The 21001-nt window shown below is 36.4% G+C and overlaps 2 protein-coding genes and 1 long non-coding RNA gene across 3 annotated transcripts; 2 read left to right on the plus strand and 1 right to left on the minus strand.

The window, feature by feature from the left end:
- Positions 1-320: 320 nt before the first annotated feature.
- LOC121249783 lies at positions 321-16826 on the minus strand. Its single transcript, XR_005937650.1, has 3 exons — positions 16543-16826; positions 4034-4043; positions 321-334 (listed from the first exon to the last, which is right to left on the minus strand). It is a non-coding gene; the product is annotated as an uncharacterized LOC121249783 (long non-coding RNA).
- On the plus strand, positions 6150-10608 carry LOC121249781. The gene is made up of 5 exons (XM_041148583.1): positions 6150-6775; positions 6864-8293; positions 9223-9639; positions 9784-10010; positions 10131-10608. The coding sequence occupies exons 1-5, from the start codon at positions 6657-6659 to the stop codon at positions 10386-10388; spliced, it is 2451 nt and encodes an 816-aa protein (XP_041004517.1). The 5' UTR covers positions 6150-6656; the 3' UTR covers positions 10389-10608.
- Positions 13839-19597, plus strand: LOC121249782 (60S ribosomal protein L34-like). The gene is made up of 4 exons (XM_041148584.1): positions 13839-14005; positions 14107-14186; positions 19188-19297; positions 19386-19597. The coding sequence occupies exons 1-4, from the start codon at positions 13927-13929 to the stop codon at positions 19477-19479; spliced, it is 363 nt and encodes a 120-aa protein (XP_041004518.1). The 5' UTR covers positions 13839-13926; the 3' UTR covers positions 19480-19597.
- Positions 19598-21001: the final 1404 nt, after the last annotated feature.

Here is a 21001-nt window from a genome sequence, read left to right on the forward strand (position 1 = left end):
CATTAAAGATTTTGATTGCTTTTGAATGTTGAAGTGAGTTGAGTTGAGATGATAAAATATTGTTAGAATATTATTTTTTAATATTATTATTATTTTGAGATTTAAAAAAGTTGAATTGTTTATTATATTTTGTGTTGAAATTTGAAAAAATTATAATGATGAGTTGAGAGGTGTTTAGTAACCAAACGTACCAAAAAGTGAGAAAGTCACTTACTTCAAAAATTAAAAAAAATATATATACATACACACGCAAAAATATCACATACATTCCCTTTGTGTACAACTCATATAAGAGTATTATCAGATATTCTTATATATTTTCATATATTTCATTCTCAAACAAAAATTATTTTTTAATGTCAAATATTTAATATTTTCATCTAATCATTATAACTTTCTCAAATTTTCAAATTACAAAACACAAAAAATAAAACAATTTTCTCAAGTCTTAAAATAAAAATAATATTACAAAATAATAATCAAACGATATTTTAACTTTATAATATTTTTATTTAAAATCATTTCAATATTATTCACAAACTATTTCAATGTTATTCATAGATATATTGAGATATTCTGAATATCTAAACGGATTTGCATGTTTTGGAACATAACTATTTTTAGATATTTTAAAATTATTTTACTACTATTTATAAACTATTTTACTAGTAGTACTATTCATAGATATTTTGAGATATTCTTAATATCGAGTTTTGAGATATTCTTAATAGATCTTTAGTCTTTGTTAGTCTCCGCATGCATTCATATATTTCATCCCACACGCATGCATGATCGTTTATCGTTTGTTCTTTAATTTTCTTCGTCTTTGAATTGCCCGGCCCAGTAAAAAAGTTAATTATAAATTTGGTTCTTTAAACTTATAAGAATAATATTGATAGCCAGCATTAATTATTACACGTTCATTATCTCCGCGTGCAGTACTAGTACTGATCAAACATCAAAAAGCAATTTATAAAATTTAATAATTATACCATTGCATCATGATTTGTGAGCCATTTTCTTCCCGATATGTACTGGTGCGCATGAATTAACAAATAGTTCAACATTGCGAATGATTCGAGATTAATTCTCGATGAAAACAAGGAGTATTCTGTCCCTTTTTCTAATCACTGATCTTTTCCCCTGATCTTTCACTTGAATTAATTACTTCAATATTTCGTTGGTGGAGCTCATGTACATGTCTTTTTATTGCATGGGATATGATGCATTTCAAAGTTTCGTGTCCATTAATTATATATATGTGGCATGTTTTAGTGCTACAGCTAACCAATTGATCATGTCTTGAATAAAATAAATAACTTTACAATTAAGAAGGAAACAAGGAGGAAAAAAAAGGCGAATATGATAGAATATTAGTGGTATTGTTGGCTCTAGAACCCTTTCATTAGATTTAAAGAGCTCCTAGCTAGACACCAATATAAGAATGTCGGGCCTGATCAATCGATGAAACTGCAGGTTGAAGACTGAAGTTTGGAGTCTGTGGAACTTCTTTTAAACTCTATAGATCATGGGCTGTTTCTTCCATTTAATTGAAATTCAGAACATAATAAATCATAATAGATATGCCTCATCTTAGAGCTAGTTATACAGTACTACTGCATCTGTTTTTTGTGCTTTGCACAAAGGCGAGGTTTGCATGAGATATGTGACACTCCTAATTACTGTCATCCTTCTATCATGTTTGAGACGTTGGAAGGCAATTCATTCGAACCCTGAAATCAAAGATTAATGACCAAACCCCGATCGAGTCGTCGTTGATTCCTAAGGGGCATTAACACGTACGGGTTCTGGTGAAGATCATAAAGGGTTGGAACTTGGACCGAATAGGTTTCAAACTCTTGTATATATATTAAAAAAATTCTACTTATCATTTCTTATATCACACATTAATAGTAATTTATCATTTTTATAACATTAAATATTATTTAAAAAAAGAAATAAATAATGAGAATTCCTACAAGCCGGTCCATCTAAAGATCCTCATATAACAACCTGCCAATAGTGTACTAACACCCAGACTTTCCACCACAGTTAGTGTGAACCAGCACTACTTAGAATACTCAGTTACTGCAAAAGAGACACATACCCTACGCAGCCCCTTCCCCTTCACGAGAGACACAACCCCCTCCCTTTCGCAACCCCTTCAAATCGCGATGGAACCCCTTTGAAAGCCCACCCTTTCGCAGCTCACAGCCCCTTTCCCATCCCCTTCGAAAACCCATTCGCAGCTGAAAGCCCCTTCCAACTCGCGATTCGTAGGCCCTTCCCCTTTCCGACCCTTCCCATTCGCACACCCCCCCCCCCCCCCCCGCAGGGGAATAATGCGGCACCGTGTATCTCGAAGCTGAGGACGAAGGACTAGGACCAATCATTGCCGAAGAAGACGCAGCCACTTTCAAAGAAGACATAACCCTCGAATTCTCGACCCCACATGACCCAACAATTTCAATGGCTTCATAGACCTCATTCAAAGCATGTGCCCTGCCACATACCTTAAGCAGTTCTTCTTGAAATGCCTGAACTCTCAAAGATACTCGATTCACGCCAAACCCAATCAATTCCTCCATCTTCTTAGAATTAAAAGTCCCAGGGTCCATCTCCATAAATATTTCAACATTTGAACTCAACTCAAATTTCATCCCCAAAATTTTGAGAACCGACGCCACAAGTCTCGGTGGCACCAGTGAAGGCATACCAACCTCGAAAAAATCCTTTTCCAAAGAAGACTCGGTCTCAAATTCTACTCTAGTGGCATTAATTTCTCGACAAATCAATTGTATATAGTTTAACACTCATGGATCGTCCTCGATTTGGTTAGAAGATAGAAGGGTAGGTGGATGTATGCTGAAGTAGGGGGAAGCTAGGGTGCTGGGCGACGAAAATGTTTGACGAAATCGGAACGTAATCAGCCTGGGTGAAAGCGGGAGTAATCGATTTGGGAGAAATTGGCCAAGGAGGACAACGGCAGACTAGTGGTGGTGGACTGGTGGCAGTGGAGGTATGCTCGGCTTTCGTTCCGGATGCTCATGGTCGGGCTAAGCTCAATGCAAACACAGTTCTCCTTCAAGTCTTTTGCAATTTCTATCCCTTGTGCACAAGTCTAGCATGATTGTAGTGTGATTTTTGATGTGACAGCTTCTAAGTGGAGGGCTATTATTCCTTGAAAATTAGACCGACCGCTTAGAAGTGGTTCTGAGAAATAATATTACGGGGGTGTAGCCAATTTATAGTCGTGTTGACACTTGGTTAATATTGATGATATGTATACTATAATATGGGCCACATCATATATATATATGTATGTATATATATATATATATATACACATAAGAGATTTGTCTAATAAACACTCGAATCATAACATATTAAAAAAGCGTGCGGATGTGTATCTTGGACGGATGTACTGATATTTTAATGAAGTTTTGAACCCTGCATTGATATTTTATCAACTCGATCCCTGCATTCTGAGGTGGAGGTTCAATTTAAAAGTAGCGTTCTTAAAATATTAATTTTTTCAGGATTACACTTTTTGTCCCTAAATTAATTAATATGAGCATAAGTAGCCTACTGGCCTCCTCAAACTTGTGATCAAACTTTTTAATCGCTGTAGTAGTTATTCCTATAATTAATTAATTCAAAGTTCTAGTTTGAACTTTGTTCCCTCCACCTACAGTACCAGTTATTATATGGGATGGGAAACATATAAATGATCCGATTACCTTTACATTATTAATAATAATATATTCTTGATCGCCATATAAACAAACCACTTGTAATAAACGAAGTGAAAAAATTATGTATATGATTGTCATAGTTTCTGATATGAATTTGTAGAAATGGAATCTCTTGAACTTACAATTAATTTAAAAACTCACTCAAGAAAAATCTTTAAGACTAGATTCATCTTGATGCCCAACAGTTTTTTCGTTAAAAGATATATATTGAGGTGGAGGAGGGTTTTCATAATATATCCTACATCGAGTATTTTTCTTTCTTTCTTTTTTAATGTAACACAATGATACCTGATCATTTATCATGTGCTTAATTTCCATCTAAATCTAGAGCTAATTTGGATGGAGGGGACAACGTCCTCAGTGTGAAATTAAGTCCGAATATTTAGATGGCTCCAAAGCTAATTGGTGACATTATCCCTTAAGTTGTTGATTGCCAAATACTGCAGATATATCTGTCATTTAATATCGTACAAAATCTAAAATTCTGAGATCATTTATGTGGGTCTCATGATCATCTTCCATCCAATATTGCCATATATATAATATGGAGCTTATAAGAGAAGTCACCGCTCTACACATTCGAAACTCAAACGATATAGCTTAGCCATATTTGAGAAGAGAGCGGGAATTTGGCAACTCTCCTAGTTTTTCTCAGCATTGGTAGGGAAACTTCGTCCCCTTTCTTGCTTGGACAATGGTTTGTTTAAAAAACAGTGAAAGTTTGGTCCTGCATACTCCACTACGTTTTCTTGGTTCAGAAAATTCGGGACTAGTACTTCCTGTCTATAATGGTTTTCCTACTTCCTATTTTTTGGTGTGTGTGTGTGTTTTTTTTTTTTTTTGTGTGTCTTTTATAAAGGAAACCTTTTAAGTATATTGGAATTTTTTTTAATTGTTAATTTCTGAAAGTGATCCCACATGTTTCATGTTTTTTCTCAATGAGAGAGTTAATTGTTCGGTTAGTAGAAATTATATATATACATATATATATATATATACACACACATACGAGAAAATCTTCTCATCAGTCAATGTGCCAAACTCCACGCCCCACACCCTACGTGTGAACTGGGTTCACTAACTAAAGTGAACCGTTCTCTCAGATCAACGGTGGCAAGTGTGGTAGCAGAGCACTGAGAGAGAGAGAGAGAGAGAGAGAGAGAAGCCAATGGGTACTATCATACCGAGAAGCAAGGAGTAGAGGAAGAGATGTGAGTCGCCATGGGCCTATCGAGAGAGGGAATGTCGTGCGACAAAACTGGCGGGGTGGTTGGAAGCTCCCTGTGGCAGTTTCTGTGGAGGTTCGCTGGTTCACGGCAACCGTGGGCACGTTGGTTTGTTGATGCTCTGTACTATTCATGGTAGGGTAGTTGGCATGATGGTGGCTGTAGATTTGGGTGAAAGGAGCATCACGCAGTAGAGGAGAAAGGTTGTTGCTGTGGAGAAGCAATGAACAGTTGTGGAGGGTTGTGGCTTTCTAGTTTTCCGTGCTTGGTGGAAGTGTCATGCTCTATTTTTGTAATGCAAGAATAGAAATTGCATTGGTGTCTCGTGGTGTTGCTGGGCTTTGCGTAATGCGATACAACCATGACGGGCAATGTAAGGGGTGGAATGGCAGAGGAGAAAATCGTTTGTGGAGAAGGGTGTGGTGCTGCTATGAGATGTGCTTTTGTTTCGATATTGGGTTTCTAGTGACTGATCGATTGTAACTTTCTTCTCGGTTTGGATGTGGAGGATCATGTAGTGGGGTGTTGGGCAGAGGAGGGGCAACGCAGGCAAAGGGAAGGGCAACACGGGCTTCAAATTCGAATAGGTTGAAATTTGAAAGAAATGGCTGAGTAGGTCTTCAAATCGTGCATTTTGAGAAGGAGAAAAAAAGTTTACGTTGGGTGTGGGAGTGTACAGTTGCTGATCTATATCAAATCTCTCTTTCTCTCTCTCTCTATATATATAAGTTAAGAACGTATATTTTTCACATCTCTTAAAATTAATTTAGTTACACAAAATCAAATTATATCATCTTTTATCTCATATAATTATTATAATTTTTTTAAATTTTTATATAAAATATAATAAATAATTTAATTTTTTCAAATCTTAAAATAAAAATAATATTAAAAATTTATATTATAATAATATTTTATTTAACTTTTAATAAAATATTTTCTATCAAATCCTTATTCTCTCTTCCCTCTTTACCACTTTTTTTTCTCTATCTGTTCATGAACTTTAACAGAGATTTATAATTCTCACTGCAATTTTCATGCGAATCGATGTTTCACACCGGCTACAGACTACAGCTACGCTCTGTAGGTTGGCGTTGGCCTTCGTTTTCTCATTCTACAAGTACAAACAGTGATAATTGAAATTTTCCACGGCTAATAAATACACGCCGACCTGAACTTTCCATCCCCCAAAAAAGAAAGGCAAAGAAGAATTTAAGACGTGAACTTTCAATTAAGCTCGCTCGCTCTCTCTCTCTCTCTCTCTCCAAAGGATGAATCGTCTGAATGTCTATCACATAACGGCCCTCAGAAAGGCCTAGGCTCTAAGCAACCAAAAGATTAGTTCAATCCTAGTCGCTGACATGTTCTTTTCTCCCCTCGATTTCGCTTTCCATCCCCTATGATTCTCTCTAATTAGGTCAGACCTCAATTTCCTTTTGAGTCGGATATCCATGCAAAACTGAAAACTGAGGTAATATCGGCGGTTTTCGCGGGTAACAGGTCATTTTTCCGCGTGTAGTTTTCAATGGAGGGATCAGAGTTTACATGACCTCCTCTGCTTTCTGCTGTATGTGTTTTTTTATATTTTGCTTAAAAATGAATGAAGAGATTGATGGATTCATTTCATGGGTACCCTTAATGAGTTTTGCCCCAAACCCACTTTGATTTCCTGAATATGGATTCTGTGAAAAGGGTTTTCTATATAAAGATAGTTCTCTTTGCTGGCCTACTCTTGGCCTCAGTTTCCAGACTTTGGATCAGTCTGTTCGGTTACCTAAACAGAGTCTTCCTCAGGTATTTAAATACTAATTTTGTCTTCAAACATATGTTTATACTTCATGTCATTCCATGAATAATTGTGTTTTCCTTTTTTATATTGCAGACATAAAAAAGGTTCGAGTTCTGGGATTCTTTCACAAGAAAACAATCAAACTAATTCCAAATGTATTGAGCCAGAAGCAGCGTCTGAGGTATCATATTCAGAAAGCTTTAGTCATGGGGATACAGGGTACAATAATATTGCATCAGAAACTTCAGATTATTCTAACATTCGTTCCCAAGAAAACGTTCGAATCGATTCCAATGATACTGAACCAGAAGGGGAGGCTGAACCAGGGTATTCTGAAGTTTTTTCTGGCGAGGACGTGGGGCACGATGGTTTGGATGAAATAGATTCAGAAACGCCAAAGTTCGAGTTCAAATTCCGGTTTCCGACTTATGAAGAAAGCAGTAGATTTAATGTAGGGAGTGGTGATTCTGTTAGCTTGGAGAGTACCGCTCCCTCTACGAGCACTAATAAGTATGAGTTCTTCTCTGGGAAAAGTTTTAGCCACTTCTTGGAGGAACCAGAAGCTGTAAGCTTTACAGTCAAAGAGTTACATATTGAGTCCAATAATCATTCGATTGAAAGTATCCCAAATATCGAAAGAGATTCTATGCAGCAAAATTCTTTAAAAGAAGTTGTTCATGAAAAAGCTTCTGAGACCTCTGAGGTGTCAGAGAAGCTAGAGGGTAGGACGTCCGTTGAAGATGCTCATTCTGGGGGAGGACAATTGGAGAAGCCGGAGAATGACTTTTCGGGTGAAGAAAATGTTACGGTCGATGATAAGTTTCTTTCCGAAAAGGATTTCATTGCTTCAGATTCTGACTTGGAGGATTCTGTTTGCTCGAGTTCATTATTGAGTCAATTCGGGGCTTCGACCAGCGATTTATTTTTGTCAGAGAAGGATTTCGAGGGTACAAATGAAGGAGAGGATGTAGACTTAACTGAGGGAGACTTGGAGTCGGTGGACATAGATTCGCAGAACTTGGATATTGGTTATGAGCCAGAAGATTTTGATGGTGAAGATAGTGATATTCTGGAAGAACTTCAAAAGCTGGAAGAGTCTGATATGCCGAAATCAGATCGTCAAAACTCAGAGAAGTTTTACAAGGATGGGTTTCATGGTGACAGAAACTCTAAAGACGAAGACTTTGGTGGAAATGATCAAAAACAAATAGATGGAAAACTCAATTCAAAGGATTCATCGGAGTGGGATTCTGAGGATTCAAATGAATTGGAATCATTGTGGGAACATCAAGAGTTGATAGAGCAGCTGAAGATGGAGCTGAAAAAGGTCAGAGCCACAGGCCTGCCCACCATTCTTGAGGAATCTGAGTGTCCCAAGATAATTGAAGATTTGAAGCCTTGGAAAATTGACGAGAAGTTTCAGCATGCCGATCGAATTGGTGAGGTTCACAAGTTCTACAAGAGTTACAGAGAACGAATGCGGAAATTCGATATCTTGAATTACCAGAAGATGTACGCGATAGGTCAGTCACTTTTTACCATCTCTTGTATCTAGAAAACTTTCATGAATTTCAGACCCCCTTTTTTTTGTTGTTAATTTTAAACAAAATCTTCATATCAGGCTTGTCGGTAAAAGCCGATTCGTAATCATGTAAAATATTCAAGTAATATACATGATTAATCCAACCCATCAAGGACCCGCTAAATCTGGTTTGTTGGGGGCATGGGGAAGCATGAACTGTCTCAAATCCCAACCAAATATTATTAGAGTGATTATCACATAGAGGTAGGAGGAAGAAGAGATTCATGTCACACACACTGCATTAATGTTATTTCCTGGCCGGGATATTTTTGTGTTCTTTTCGTCGCCGGGGGGGTTGAAAGAAATGTGTGTGCAGAAACGTGTACATGAAACAGTTCAAGCATCTTCTAGGAGTTGATTTCTCTGTACTTTTTGAAATTAGTGACATACCATAAAGAGGCGCGGTCCGGGGTCCCTTACTCATTAAGTTGTTTAATTAAATATTCTTTGTACCAAAAAATTCTACATCCTAAACGCGTATGCATATAGAGCTACCCCATTTACCTTTATGCTTGAGTCCAAAAACAATGGTTAGTTAAAGCTTCACATCCACGGTCTCCCGTACCATCCAGCCAGCCTGAACTTCTCCCAACTCTGCACCACGATTTCATTTTAATGACTATTTTATTCGGGAATGGCTTTACCTAAATCTAAGGTTTTTTTTTTTTCTTGCACTACAATAAACCGTGGATGGTAATGCTCCACCAAAACATCTTTTGAGGCTATTGGTTTATTTATTTTGGAAATAAACTAATGCTAAAATACCAGAGAAGTTGGGTTAAATGCATAGTTGACCTGCATATTGTCAAATTATTATTTTAATTCTTTATGAAAGATCCACGTATCACGTGTCTCACGACTATTTTGCAGGTGTTCTGAGGTCAAAGGACGGACATGATCACTCGTTTTCAAGCCGCAAATCATCTGCGCCGGCTATTACATCCCTTCTTTCTCAAAGCTTTCGGCTTAGCAAGCATAAAAAGTCTGAACTTGACCCTACGATGAAGTTCATTAGAGACTTGCGTTGTGATTTGGAAATGGTCTATGTTGGGCAGTTGTGCCTTTCTTGGGAAATCCTTCACTGGCAATACGAGAAGGCTTTAGAGTTATGGGAGTCTGACCCGTCCGGACTGCATCCATATAACGAAGTTGCAGGTGAATTTCAACAGTTTCAAGTCCTCTTGCAAAGATTTATAGAAAACGAACCTTTTCAAGGACCAAGGGTTGAAAATTATGTCGAGAATCGATGTGTTATGCGTAATCTTCTTCAAGTGCCAGTGATAAGAGGTGAGAGTTTTTTGAATCATTGAAACCACATAATTAATTACTTTTATTCTGAGATACCGATCGAAGAACATTTTGGTATATAGTTTCACTTGAACTACTGCTTATTTCTTGACTTTGTATTGGCCAATAATTATAAACTTGCAGGGGACAGAAAGAAAGAAAGAAGAGGAAGAGACGATGGCGCAATCACGATTGATATTGTGATAGAGATCTTGGAAGAATCGATGAGAATAATTTGGAAATTCATCCGAGCTGATAAAGACGCAAGCACCTTGATTCTACCCAGTCGAAGGGATACTCGGGTTGATCATCAGCTCCAAGACCCAGCAGATTCAATGCTTTTGATGGAAGTCCGAACAGATATTCAAAAGGTCAGTTTCTTTACACATTATTCCTATATATATTTCTTCTGGAGCTTTTTGCTGAACTACATATAAACGCTCAATATATATTGTCTTTACTATAATAATTCATACGATTTTGGAATACAGAAAGAGAAGAAACTGAGAGACATCTTGAAGAGTGGAAACTGCATGTTAAAGAAGTTCCAAAAGCATCAAGATGAATACAACATAGACCACCATTATTTCTTCTGCCAAGTGGACATGAAACTAGTGTCGAGAGTCCTAAACATGCATAGAATAACAACAGACCAACTTGTTTGGTGTCGCGGTAAATTAAGTCAGATTAGATTTGTGAATCGAAAGATGCACGTAGAATCACCTTCCATCTTGCTTTTTCCATGTTGAACCTATTAGCTAGCTATAGGTTTGTCAGCCACGTGTACATAAAATACTATAGAGATCATCAAATTAGTTTTGCCATCGTATAGTATACTTGATGAGCTCAGGAGCCCTGATTTTATTTATGTTATAATTAATGCTGTTGCTTCCTGTAACTTTATTTTAAAAAAAAAACATAGAGATTCTTGTAAATTGTCCCAAAAGAGTAGCATTATTTATGATTTTTTTATTGGTTTATCTTCTAATGTGTTGGAATGCTATTTGTTATTTTTTTTTAATTTATGTATTAATAATGTAAAAAAAATATTAAAACAATGATTTATAAGATTTTTTATTTTCAAATAATTGTTGTTGTAGTAGACCAAGAGGGTGGTAGTAGTTGTCTAGTTGGGTGGGGGGAACACTAGTTGGGCCCAAGCCGAGCTTGTGTTACACGAATATTAGTGGAGCAAAGCTAATCTCATAGGTCCGGGAAATGACTTTTGTCCGTCATTTCCAAAATGATAATGTTACTTGCTACTTTTGGTTGACATAGAGACCCCTGTTCTCCCCCTCTCATGCCCTCTTTTACCTAACACTAGAATTATTATTATTTTTTTCTCAGCGAGAAAATTTTTATTAGAAATGAAAATGATGATATATAAAGAAAGGGTGAGGTTTTCCGACAAACGCTCAGTACAATAATTACAGTATAAAAGTGATTGGAAAAAAAAATAAAAAGAGTTTTAGAACCAAATTTTTAGTCTTCACCCATACCTTATAAAGAGAGCGCCGTTTAAAAGGACGGTAGTTAGTAGTTTGCAAAGTTATGTGAACTATGGAACCACCTTTGATGGCTGTGGAACCTTCGTTGGAAGCAGTGAAAGTTATGGGTTCACTACAGTTTGTTGTCTTGAAATATTTTTTGGAGAGATCCATAATTTCTTTTTCAAAACCATCAGTTAGAAAAAACGATAATATAGTTGAAAGCACGGCATTGGATGGACTGATCTGCGGCCAGTCTTCTATCTTCCTGCACATCTGTGGCAGTGCGTGGCAACCACGCATCAGTGGTATGGATGCAAGGCCGGGTAGATCTAGAAGATCTCAGTGTGGAGAATCTGTTGGTACGTCGCTTGTAACCGGTAGAGACATCGTGGCACATCGGCGCATGAAGACCACGTGCGGAAACATGTCGCTCCTGAGGGCCACGCGCCAAGCTTTTTTGTGCGATTCTGCTTCATCCCAATAGATCAACGACTATAGAATGGCTTGGTGGGGCACGTGTTGACTGGAGTGTGATAGATATGACCAAAATTGAACCGGTGGAAGGGAAGAAAAACACTACTATAAAAGTGTATACACAGTGTTGTAATGGAAAGGGAGAAGAGATGGAGCTTTCTAGAGAGAATGAAGAGTTTCTCTCTCTAAACAGACAAAAGTTACCTATAGTTTTACCTAAAACTAGAATTAATTCTAAGTAAGTAACAGATTCAGAGCATGTTTAGATTTAGGGCTCGTTTGAATAATGAAATAAGATGAGATGGTTTTAGATGAGTTTAATAAAATATTGTTAAAATATATATATTTTTTAATATTATTATTGTTTTGACATTTGAAAAAGTTAAATTTTTTTATTATATTTTATATGAGAATTTAAAAAAGTTATAATAATGAAATAATATGGGTTTCTATATGCAAAAGAGACCTTACAGAAAGGTTTATAAATTCTACACTACAGGTCCACACATATGATGTGGCAAACCTAATTCATCAATTAAAAATAAAAATATAAAGCCGGCTCAAAATTCTGTGTGTTTTTTGCCTTTTGTAAAAACAAAATCAAATCATATCATTTAAAAAAAAGTGTAAAAAACAAAATCAAATCAAACCTAAAAAATGAAATTTTGAAAAGAAAAAAAAGAACGGAATTCAAAAAACAAACGCATATTTGATTATTATTTGCGTAATGTTGTTTGCACAGTACACACAATGAAGCAAGTTTTTTAATAGAAGAATTATAAGTTCTAAATAGATAAGTTATGTGCAAACCTTTTATAAAATTGTAGATCCCACTAAAAAGAAAAAAGTTTTTTTATGCTTTTACAGTGAAGTCCACCTTTTTATAAAGGCCTACGCAAAATTTGTCTATTGAGACTTGTATACCTCATTAGAGGTGTAATTGATCTGGTTTGGTCTAGTTCGATTCGTGGAAGATTACGAACCAAAACATTTGTCTATCATTTTTGCTGGACCAGATCGTTCGGTCTGATTCGGTCCGTGTGTATTTTTTCCTCTTTTTTCTTTTTTTGATTGAAAAATTAATGTAAAAAATTAATTAAATTAGTAAAATTAATATTACGCTATCTATTTAATAATATTTTATATATGGTTAATGAATATTAAATAATTTTATTATATATAGGGTCAATGTTGATCTCTTAAATGAAAATTATATAATTAACATATACAACTACTATATAAAATAATATATTATATATATAATATTTAAAAAATATATATAAATATATATTCAATAGATCTCGGTCTGGTTCGGTCTAAAAAAATCATACCTCGTAACCAACTAATAAGACTATCAATCTACAACGAACCATTCAATCCAATCAATTTTTCGGATCCAGATGGATAGCCTTACACCCTGCACCTCGTTTCTCTTAATAGAAATTGAAATAAAGAAAAATTTTATTCATTATCCTCACGCACCACACACTATAATTTTTTTATTTGTTTCTCTTACCAAATGCGTAATATATAGATGATGAGTAGAATAATTCAATAAATTTAATAAGAATAAAATAAAAAATTATAAAATAAAAAAATCTTATACATATATAATGTGTATGTGGGAATGACAAGTAACAAAACAATAAAATAAGGATAATACTATTCTTCCAACTTAAATCTACGGCTCCACTCTACCGTTTTCATTTTTTAATTTTTTTTACTTAGTGGTTAAGAAAATATTTTGTAATAATATTATGATTTTTTTATTTTTTTAAAAAATATTTTAAAATATTAAAAAATACATGTATAAAAAAGCAAAACAAAAAACAAAAAACAAAACCCTATCCAGCGGGGTGGCTGAAAGTGGGGCCTCTAGCATGGTCCATAATAAAGAATAAAACTATTTTGTCTCTCTACTTTGATCGCTCGTCAAATTTTATTTATTTTTACTTAGTGATTAAAAAAGTAATTTTAATTGTATTGGCATTTTTTTATTTTTTAAAAATATTTAAATGTATTAAAAAAAGAAAAAAAAAACGCTAAATGTTATATCCAGCGATAAGAGTGGACCGACATAATAACCCCCTCTAAAATAAATACTATGGTTCGTGTCACAAATTTAAAGACTTTTGCCCTTCCCCTTAACATCTTACTTAATCCCAACCGTCAGTAATTTAAACTTAATAGGACCGTCAGATCTAGGGCTTCATAGGCCCAACCCTATTTATATACTTAAGAATGAAGTGGCAATTCTTTCGGTCTTTCGTTGCACTGACATAGAACACATACCGGGAACGACTCACGCAAAGAGTGCCTGAAAATGGTGCAGCGGCTTACGTATCGCACGCGCCACAGCTATGCCACCAAATCCAACCAGCACCGGATCGTCAAGACCCCTGGTAAAACCATTTCACGTTGCTATAATTGTTTTTCTTAAAATGGATTTCTGTTTTGACAATGTTGTTTTCTAATATGGGTTTGGGTCTTTCGTGGATTTAAGGTGGGAAGTTGGTGTATCAGAGCACCAAGAAGAGGGCAAGTGGGCCCAAGTGCCCAGTCACTGGAAAGAGGATCCAAGGGGTATGTAATGCTTGTGTTTGATCTTGCTTTTATGTATCTGATTGAGCTTGCTGATCTTCATTTGGAGTCTTCCGTTTAAGCCGAACGTGGCAATTTGTGAAGTAAAGTTGGTTGAAGTTGTTGCATTTCGATGAATTAGATATCATATGTACGCATGTCTTGCTGTTTGTGAATTATCAGTATGACCATAAGTGCAGGCTATGGTTTTTGCTGGGTAGGGGGTGGCCGGTGGGTTTTGATTTTAGATGGCTAGATACGTGGCTGGGTGTTCTGATATTAGGTGTAGTTACTTCTATATAGAAATTGATTTGGCTTGGATATATGTTAATACCCGAATTGATTTGATAATCAGTGAATGAATTATTATGAGCATACGCATCATTCCTATTTTTTTTTCCCTAATTATCAAAAACTTTTTTTTTATAAGTAAAAAGTAAATTTCATTGATACAAATGAAATAGGCATAGCCCGTGTATACATGGAGTATACAAAAGAACATCTAAATACATTTTAGGAAAGATAGATTAAGGACAATAAGTCATGAGCATTGTTCCCATTAAGTACAATAGCAAAAAACCAAAGCAATAGTGTGTATAAAAAAATTCTGAATCTCCGCCATTGTGCGCTATCTTCAAAGCACCGCTCATTCTTTTCTGCCCAAATACACTACATAATGCATAGCGGAATCATCTTCCACACCGCCGCCACTTGATGACATCCTTGAATCTCCTTCCAGGAAGCCAATAAATCAACCACCCTTGAAGGCATTACCCAAGCGACGTCAACTCTTCTAAAGATCTCATCCCACAACATCCTTGTCACCTCACAATGCAATAATAAGTGATCCACCAATTCTCCTTGCTTTTTATACAAGTAGCACCAATCCATCACAATGAGTCCCATCTTCGTCAAGTTTTCCGTAGTCAAAATCTTCACAAGAGCAGCAGTTCATACAAAGAAAGCTATTTTAGAAGGCACACGAGATCTCCAAATATTATTCCAAGGCAATGGAGCATTACCTTATGATGCCAATATTTTGTAATACTGCCTTTGGACCTCAACTTCATCCTATCCCTCTATGCCGTAGTGTTTCCCATAGGGTATATCAACCTGAAAAATTCTGAAACAGTATGCAATTCCCAATCATGAATATCCCTATTAAATAAGACATTCCACTAGTGAGAATCATGAGAAAATACCCTCAGATCCCCCACGGAAGCATCTCTGTTGACTGCAATACAATAGAGATCTGGAAAAGCCCTATCAAGAGCACAATCTCCACATCAAACATCATGTCAAAACCTGATTATGGTGCCCTCTCCAACCACAAAACGGATAAGGTTTTTGAAACTCTGTCATCCCCTCTTATAAGTTTCCATTAGCCCACGCCATACCCCCCCCCCCCCACTTCGTTGGAGCACCATTCCCCCCCAAGCACTTCCGTGTCTAGAGTCTGTAATTTCCTTCCACTGTGAATCCCCCTCCAAGTGGTACCTCCATTATCATTTCCCCAATAAAGCTTTATTGAAAATCCTCAAATTGCACACTCCCAAGCCACCATTCGAAATTAGAGAACAAACTTTCTTCCACTTAACAAGATGGATTTCGGTTCCTCCCCCATCCCCCCCCCCCCGCCCCCAAAAAAAAAAAAAAAAAAAAAGCCCGAAATAATTTCTCAATCTTATTCGCCACCCCTGTAGGCAAAGGAAATAGAGATAAGAAACAGGTGGGGAGGTTAGTTAACGTGCTCTTAATTAAGGGGAGTTGACCCCCGCTCGGTAAATATAACCGTTTCCAACCAGCCAACCTTTTCACTACTTTCTTCACAACCCTGTCTCAAATCGCTCTAGCGTTAAAGGTCGCTCCCAATGGGAGGCCAAATATTTCATAGGCAAGGATGACACTTCACAATCCAAAAGGCTCGCCAAGCTATTGATACTAGGCACCACATGTAGCACCCCCTTCCCGTAGGATAAAGATATTACTAGTAATCATAACATAATGCCCGGTAAAGAGATTCATTTCCTGAAATATCTCATTTATTGAAAAGCATCAAAGTATTAAAACTGAATTGAACATAATTGTTTCGAAAACTGAACGTGAAATAAAAGAACATAAACTAATCTTATGAATGACATAAAATAAATCTAATTCTTGTGTGAATATTACTTATTCCTTCCTAAGTCTTTGTACTAGATCTATTCCTGGTCATTCAGCTCTGCGTCATCATAATCATCATCTATGAGAATTAAACACGGAAGAAAACAAGAAGACAAACAAAAATGAGTCGAATACTTAGTAGCACATCACACCGTAAAATATAATTTGGCCTAACATGGACTTAATTTCTGAACACTCTTCGTAACATACATACAGCTTCATAGATTTGCAATCATACACGTAACATGACTTTCTGAAAGACTTTACATACATATATCATCACAGATTCATATAGCATACGTATTCATCATTAACATGAGCGGAAGCATATATAATTATGGCAAATATGTAACACGAATGCATAATAACTTGTTTATCTTGTCTTAACATGGAGTGAAACACGCTTGAGTCTGTGTTTCACTTATCTTGCATAACATGGAATGAAATACGCTTGATTCCGTGTTTCACTTAACTTGCATAACATGAGTCTGTGTTTCACCTAACTTGCATAACATGGAGTGAAGCACGCTTGAGTCCGTGTTTCACCTAACTTGCATAACATGGAGTGAAACATGCTTGGGTCCGTGTTTCACTTAACTTGAATAACATGAAGTGAAACACGCTTGAGTCCGTATTTTACTTAACTGGCATAACATGGAGTGATACACGCTTGGGTCCGTGTTTCACTTAACTTGCATAACATGGAGTGAAACGCACTTGGGTCTGTGTTTCACTTAACTTGCATAACATGGAGTGAAACGCACTTGGGTCTGTGTTTCACTTAACTTGTGGTTAATCGCACTTGAGTCTGTGGCACCATAAAACTTCCAATCTTTCTTAATGCATGAAAATTTATTAGGCCTCATGAACATTTCTAACATGTCATATTCTTGTACATGGCATAGCATAACATAACACATTCTTGTACATGGCATATTCTTGTACATAGTATAACATAACACGACATGACATAACATGGCATATTCTTCTACATGGTATAGCATAACATGAAATAGCATAACATGATCTGAACATTTTATGACATTCCATGGCATACATGATCTAAGTACTACATGAACATGGCATACATAATCTAAGTATTACATGAACATGGCCTGTATAATCTAGCCATTCTATTATATGGCATACTTGACTTGAATTACTACATGAACATCTCATGGCTTTCATATGATTTTAGTAACATTCAATTAATCAAACTACAAATTCATTCATTCAAGCATAATCTCATATTTCATGAAAGATCATGAAAGGATTCTAACCTTGACTTGTCTCTTAGCGTAGCGTAGATAACCATCATAAACACATCATATTTTCATACATAACAATAATATTCACAGTACGCATGCATTTATATGATCATATTATTTACCTCTTAGCACTGCTTCCTGATTTCCAACTTGTAACGCGTTACCTATTCAAGGTACTAGATGTTACTAATTTATTAGTGTACTTGTCTAGCATTCTAACTACTTAAAATCATACCGTAGAGATAATATAATACATATTCAATTAAAATTACTACATATTAATATTATTCAAAATCCATAACATATCCTTTAAAATATAACTTAATAATTGTATTAAAATATAGGAAGGCCCAAGGCCAATTGGGAAAACAGCCCACTTAGAATTTTAAAGAGGCATTCGGCTGAAGGGCTCATTCTAGATTAAAGGAAGAAGCTTCCTCTGGAAAGCACAAGGCTAACACAGAGTGCTCGTGAATGTGGGAGGGAGTCGTGCAAAATCTTACCGAGAGAGGGGTTGAGTTCGACGGCGGCTCTGGGTGGCTGGATGTGACGTTGGTGCAACTGGGAGGTTCCTATGGTGGTGCGACACCAAGAGGGGGAGGGAGAGAGAGAAAGAGAGTTTAGAGAGAGATGGAATTGAAAACTTAATCACCGAGAGGGAGGAAGGTTGTGTGCAACGGCAGGGGCTTACCTGAGGGAGTGGGTGCGACGGGAAAAAGTTGGCCGGCATTTTCTGTGGTGGTGTGGGAGGTGGTCCGTCGAGGTGGCTGTTGGTTGTTGGGTGGGAGGCTGCGGTGGTGCTTGCAGGAGTGGGTTTCTTTCTCTGCGTGAAAGAGTTTTACTCTAGGGATTTTTGTGTGTATAATTCAGAGGCTTTGTGGGTTTCTTATAGGCGACGGGAGGGAAGCAACGTGAATCTTTAGGAGATTGGTTGTTATTCGAAATTGCCTAAACTTTAGGAACCTATTCCTACGAGAATTCAGATTCTGAGAGGATTTTGAAGAGTTTGAGTTGGAGTCAGTCTTGAACTAGGAACCAAATCTAATATGGGAACCTAATGAATAAACTGTACGAAGGTTTTCATAGGAAATGAATCACTAATTTAATCTATCTGTTAGCATATTTCCTAAGATGATAATAAAAGTGAAATAAATAAATAAATAAATATAATATAATACTAGTTTTTAGCCCTAAATTTGAACCCGTATGTTACACCACACCCACTGTAATCATCTTGGACTTACGAAGGTTCATTTTAAGCCCGAAACAGCTTCAAAACATAACAAAAGTGCTCGTAAATTTTGAATCTGGCCATGATCCTCTTCACAAAAAAGGATAGTATCATCTTTTAAATTGTGGCACACTCCACCCCCCACCCTCCCTCTCCCTCTCGCCCGGTGATGTTGTTTGTATCTTTGAGTAAGTGAACTTTATTTCTCTTTAATCTTCAGGCAATTCTTTCTATTTTATGTTTCTCTCTATATCTTTTGTTTTATGATCTTATTCTTGATAAAGATAGCACTGATTGCATTTAATGATTAGATTAATTCTCGTACAATTTTTTCTCTTTCAGATTCCCCATTTGAGACCTGCTGAATACAAGAGATCTCGATTGTCAAGGAACCGAAGGACTGTGAATCGGGCTTATGGTGGTGTCCTTTCTGGAGGTGCTGTTAGGGAGAGGTATTTTATCAAAAACTGGCACTTAAAGATTCTGCCTCTTTATTAAGTGATTAGAGCATGTTAATAGTTAAATTATATGTTTTTGTAGGATAATTCGAGCATTCTTGGTTGAAGAGCAGAAGATTGTGAAAAAGGTGTTGAAGATCCAGAAGACAAAGGAAAAGCAAGCCTCAAAAAGCTGAAATGAGTGGAGCATTAAGGGAAAAGTAATTCGAGTTATGAAATATGGTTTAGAGTTGAGAGAAATTTTGAATTAGGTTGGTGTTGATGAGTTGAATGGTATTGGAATGCTTTTACTCATTTGATCGATACTGGATTACTTTGATACTTTTTTTTTTTTTTTTTTTTTTTTTTTTTTTATCACTCAAGACAAGTCATTTACGTGGTTTTGTTTTAACGATAATTTCTTCTTCAATGAATTCCCTTATGATTATATTTATCTACTCTAATTTCTGTATCTGAGATGGATTTCTATTTGTTTCTGTATCTTTTGTTCATTTTTTAAACATTTTTTAGTCGTAATTAAAATTGGACGTTGTCACACCATATGGGGGCGGGGAATTCATAAGGTCCGTTGCTTATGATATGGGTTGGCGCCTTGGCGGTCGATTTGCTTGGGACACGAATTGGCTGGACCGCCTTTTGCTCTTGCAGTGATTGTGGCTTCAGCCTCTATTACCTTTGAGACTCTTCATCTGTAAAGTAGTTAAGTGTGATGATATTTTCGCCCTCCTCGAGGAAAACCCATTTTCGATGTGGTGTAAGCGACTTCTTCAAGATTTGGATGATGACGAAGAAGGCTTGCTACTTAAGCGCTTCTTAGCTCCAAAAAGGACTATAGCTCTGAATCTGAAAAGCCGCTGAAATTCCTAAAGCAGAAGCTAAGGAAAAAAGACAGCAAGCTGCTGCCAACACAGATTGTGGAGGCATCATCAGGGTTGATAAAGGAGACCTGATTGTGGCTTCTTGCCCTATACTATGGATCATTTGGCACCAACACCATATCTGAGCTTTTCTTGAGGGGGCTCAAAAGATGCCACCAACTACTACAATTAAGGTGGGGGAAGTGGAAACAGATTCTCAGCTACTGCTCACACGGTGGCAGAGGAAGGATTCGACACACTGGACAGTATAAGAGACGTAGGAACAGAGTGAGGCATGCATTTGTCAACACAGATTTCTCTTTCACTCACACATATATAGAGAGAGAACTCAACCGGATGGCGAACTGGCTTGCAAAAATTGGGGCAACAGAACACAACTTCGAGCTCTCGGGTGCCAAGAAAATTAGGGCCTTGCTAAGACTCGATAAAAGTGGCCTTCATGTCCTGCATTGTAAATAGTCCCCACTTTTTTTAGGGTGTTTATAGAGGTACAGGTTTATAAGTAATTTACCAATTGAAGTTACAGGTTTGCAGTCATTTTTGCGTACTCTTTGTGCATTCCACTGATGTGATTGGCTAGAACAATTATTTTATATTAAAAAAATGATATAACCTATCACATTAGTAGAGTGCGTAAATGAGTACATAAAAATAACTGCACAAATAATTTTTGTATATTATAAAAATAGAAAAGATACAAGCGAACTCAGTGTATTAAAAGCAAGAACACAACACAACACGAAAAGAATTACCTGCAAATGCTTGCTATTAATTAAAAGCAAGTACAACTTATTTGCTAATATTTAATTCCTCAGTTCTT

The sequence above is a fragment of the Juglans microcarpa x Juglans regia genome, chromosome 2D, assembly GCF_004785595.1.
Source record: "Juglans microcarpa x Juglans regia isolate MS1-56 chromosome 2D, Jm3101_v1.0, whole genome shotgun sequence".
In the NCBI taxonomy this organism is placed as follows: Eukaryota; Viridiplantae; Streptophyta; class Magnoliopsida; order Fagales; family Juglandaceae; genus Juglans; species Juglans microcarpa x Juglans regia.

Excerpts from the sequence above, each read along its gene's own strand:
- LOC121249781 (XM_041148583.1), top strand. The coding sequence starts at position 6,657 with ATGGATTCTGTGAAAAGGGTTTTCTATATAAAGATAGTTCTCTTTGCT. Across the intron at positions 8,294-9,222 it reads CCAGAAGATGTACGCGATAG|GTGTTCTGAGGTCAAAGGAC; the intron begins GTCAGTCACTTT and ends ACTATTTTGCAG. Across the intron at positions 9,640-9,783 it reads TCAAGTGCCAGTGATAAGAG|GGGACAGAAAGAAAGAAAGA; the intron begins GTGAGAGTTTTT and ends ATAAACTTGCAG.
- LOC121249782 (XM_041148584.1), top strand. The coding sequence starts at position 13,927 with ATGGTGCAGCGGCTTACGTATCGCACGCGCCACAGCTATGCCACCAAA. Across the intron at positions 14,006-14,106 it reads CCGGATCGTCAAGACCCCTG|GTGGGAAGTTGGTGTATCAG; the intron begins GTAAAACCATTT and ends CGTGGATTTAAG. Across the intron at positions 14,187-19,187 it reads CTGGAAAGAGGATCCAAGGG|ATTCCCCATTTGAGACCTGC; the intron begins GTATGTAATGCT and ends TTTCTCTTTCAG.